General features: G+C 55.0%; 1 protein-coding gene across 1 annotated transcript in view; it reads right to left on the reverse strand.

The window, feature by feature from the left end:
- LOC103607398 (glutamate receptor ionotropic, delta-1-like) overlaps nt 1-2,292 on the reverse strand; it is a 22,132-nt gene that overhangs the window by 11,284 nt on the left and 8,556 nt on the right. Inside the window, exon 3 of the mRNA XM_008591907.1 lies at nt 937-1,177. Within this exon, the coding sequence (XP_008590129.1) occupies nt 937-1,177 (241 nt within the window). The remainder of the gene's footprint in view (nt 1-936; nt 1,178-2,292) is intronic.

A 2,292-nucleotide genomic window follows, 5' to 3' on the forward strand; every position in this document is an offset into this window, starting at 1 on the left:
GGCAAAAGAAAAACAACAACAAAAATCAAAAACTACTCTTGGTTTGTTTTTTACCGTGAGGGGTTTTTGATTTCGTGCTGGTTGCTTTACTGCTTCCTGTTGGAGACTGGGGTCTGTCGGCACCAACAGTCTGCAAGTGGAGCTGTGCTGGACACAGCTGAGGTGTGCGCGACAGCCCTGCAGACGGAGTGGCTGGCCTTGTGCGGGTGCCTGTGTGGAGGCTTCTGCTGGCGAAGCCTCATCCCAAATGACACTCTTTGCCACTCTCCCTTGGTGAAGGCTTCATTTCAAAAATTAAAAATAAAAAATGAGCTTGAAGACGAAAAAAAACCCAATGAGAAGGGATTGTTGAGGGGCAGGTCAGCTTGTGGCTGTCACACACAGGAAGGGACGTGCGCCCAGAGCCTAGAGTCTGGACAGAGCTACTATGTCCCCCAAGCTGGGTGGGCCCAGGAGGGACATGGGCAAGGCTGGGCCCCGCAAGGAGGAGGGAGGGGGGGAGGAAGGGATGACGGGAGGGCAGGGATCCCCTCGCACGCTGGGAGGGCAGGGCCATCGGGAAGGAACGCGGGCTCCTCTCTTACCCTACAGGTGGTCTCTCCAGGTCAGAGTGGAGGCACATGGGCAGGGCGGGGTGGGGAAGGGCTCTCTGGAGCTGCCCACGCTGTACCTGCTCTACAGATAAATACAGAACTTTAGTGGCTGTGGCTGGCACCTCGGCACTTTGTTCAAGCATGAAAACATCCCCTGCGTTTCCTCTCTTGCTTTAAAAACAAAATAAACAATGGCAGAACCCCCCAGCAGAGAACACTGCTGTCTCCAGACAAGGTGACCCACTGGAAATACTAACTGGAGGAGAACTGTCTGCTAAACGGGCCAGTGCGACTCTCCTGCTGCCAGGCCTCAGTAGGGAGAGGCAGGACCCAGGGTACTGACCTCCTTGGGGGTCTCCTGGTGGCACCGGTTGCTGTTCCACCACAACTCCAGGGCAGCCACCAGGCAGGCCAGCAGGAGGCCAATGGCCAGGATGCAGAAGACCCCGGCAAAGCTGTGCAGCTTGAGGGATTTGCCATCGGCCTGGGCACTGGTGTGGCTGGTGAGGTCACAGCGGCCCATGTGCGGCCACCACTTCTGCTTGAGAACATCCAGGTCCCCTGTGTCCTGCAGCTCCAGGATCCTGCAAGACACAATCCAGGTGAGCCATGGCCACTCACCTCATCAACTCGGCTACAGAGGCCCCGGCCCCTGCCCCACCATGCCAGCCCGCCATGGACAACGGTGCGACATCACAGTAGCTCTCTGCCCCAGCTCTTCTCCTCCCGGTCAATTCTCCACGCTGCAGACAGACAGAGTGCTCTTCCCAAACACACGCCAGTTCTGTCACTCCGCTCCCCACCAGCCTCGCTGCCCTCTCCCACTCTGTCCCGCTGCCCACAGATATAGTCCAATAGCAAAGTACATAAAACCTGTCATGGGGATTCTGGGGCAAGTGCTCAGGATAAAACCAGAAAACACAGACATAAATGAGGCAGACACTCAGACTGTGGGTTTTCAAACTTCGATAACTATATGCTAAGCCTCTCCCACTAGGATTCACCAGATCGTTCATTCGTTCATTCAGTTTGAGGAGCTTCTGCACTGTGCCAAGTAGGACACTCAACACTGCGGAGCTTATGGTCTACACACAAACACCAGCCCCACAACAGTGACAGCAGTCAGCGCAAAGACAGACGCTGCGATAAATGCAGTGAAACCGAAGTAGAGATGCTAGGAAGTGGCACATTGGGGGTGGCTGAGACTCAGGGATTAGGAAAGGTCTCATCGAAGAGGGGACAGGGAAGTGGAAACCTGAAGGACGACTGGTCATGCATGCAATGGTGCAGCACCCCCTGCTGCCCCTGTATTCCCTACAGTGCTTTTCTTTTCTTGGGGTATTTCATGAATTCCCTGTGTAACCCAGGGATCTGAACAGCGAGCCAGTGGTTGCCAGCAGCCCCTAGACTCCAAACACCCCAAATTTTCCATCTGGGGAGTGGAGCCCTTTAAGCCTGGTCCTTGATGATATATTCAGCTAACAACATCTGCAGTGACCTCGTTGTACCCTCCGGGTGTGTATGGAAAGAGAGCAGCGGTTCTTTATAGTCAGAAGTTCACTGCCAACTGGGCAGTTGAGTGGTGTCTACCCTGGATCTGCATTGCAGGCCAGCTGTGACCACAGGCCTGGGGCTGGACTCAATTACCATCCATGCTCATGTCTGGTGGACACTAGCGGTGACATCCCTGAGGGATGGT

The sequence above is a fragment of the Galeopterus variegatus genome, unplaced genomic scaffold, assembly GCF_000696425.1.
Source record: "Galeopterus variegatus unplaced genomic scaffold, G_variegatus-3.0.2 Scaffold7394, whole genome shotgun sequence".
Taxonomy (NCBI): Eukaryota; Metazoa; Chordata; class Mammalia; order Dermoptera; family Cynocephalidae; genus Galeopterus; species Galeopterus variegatus.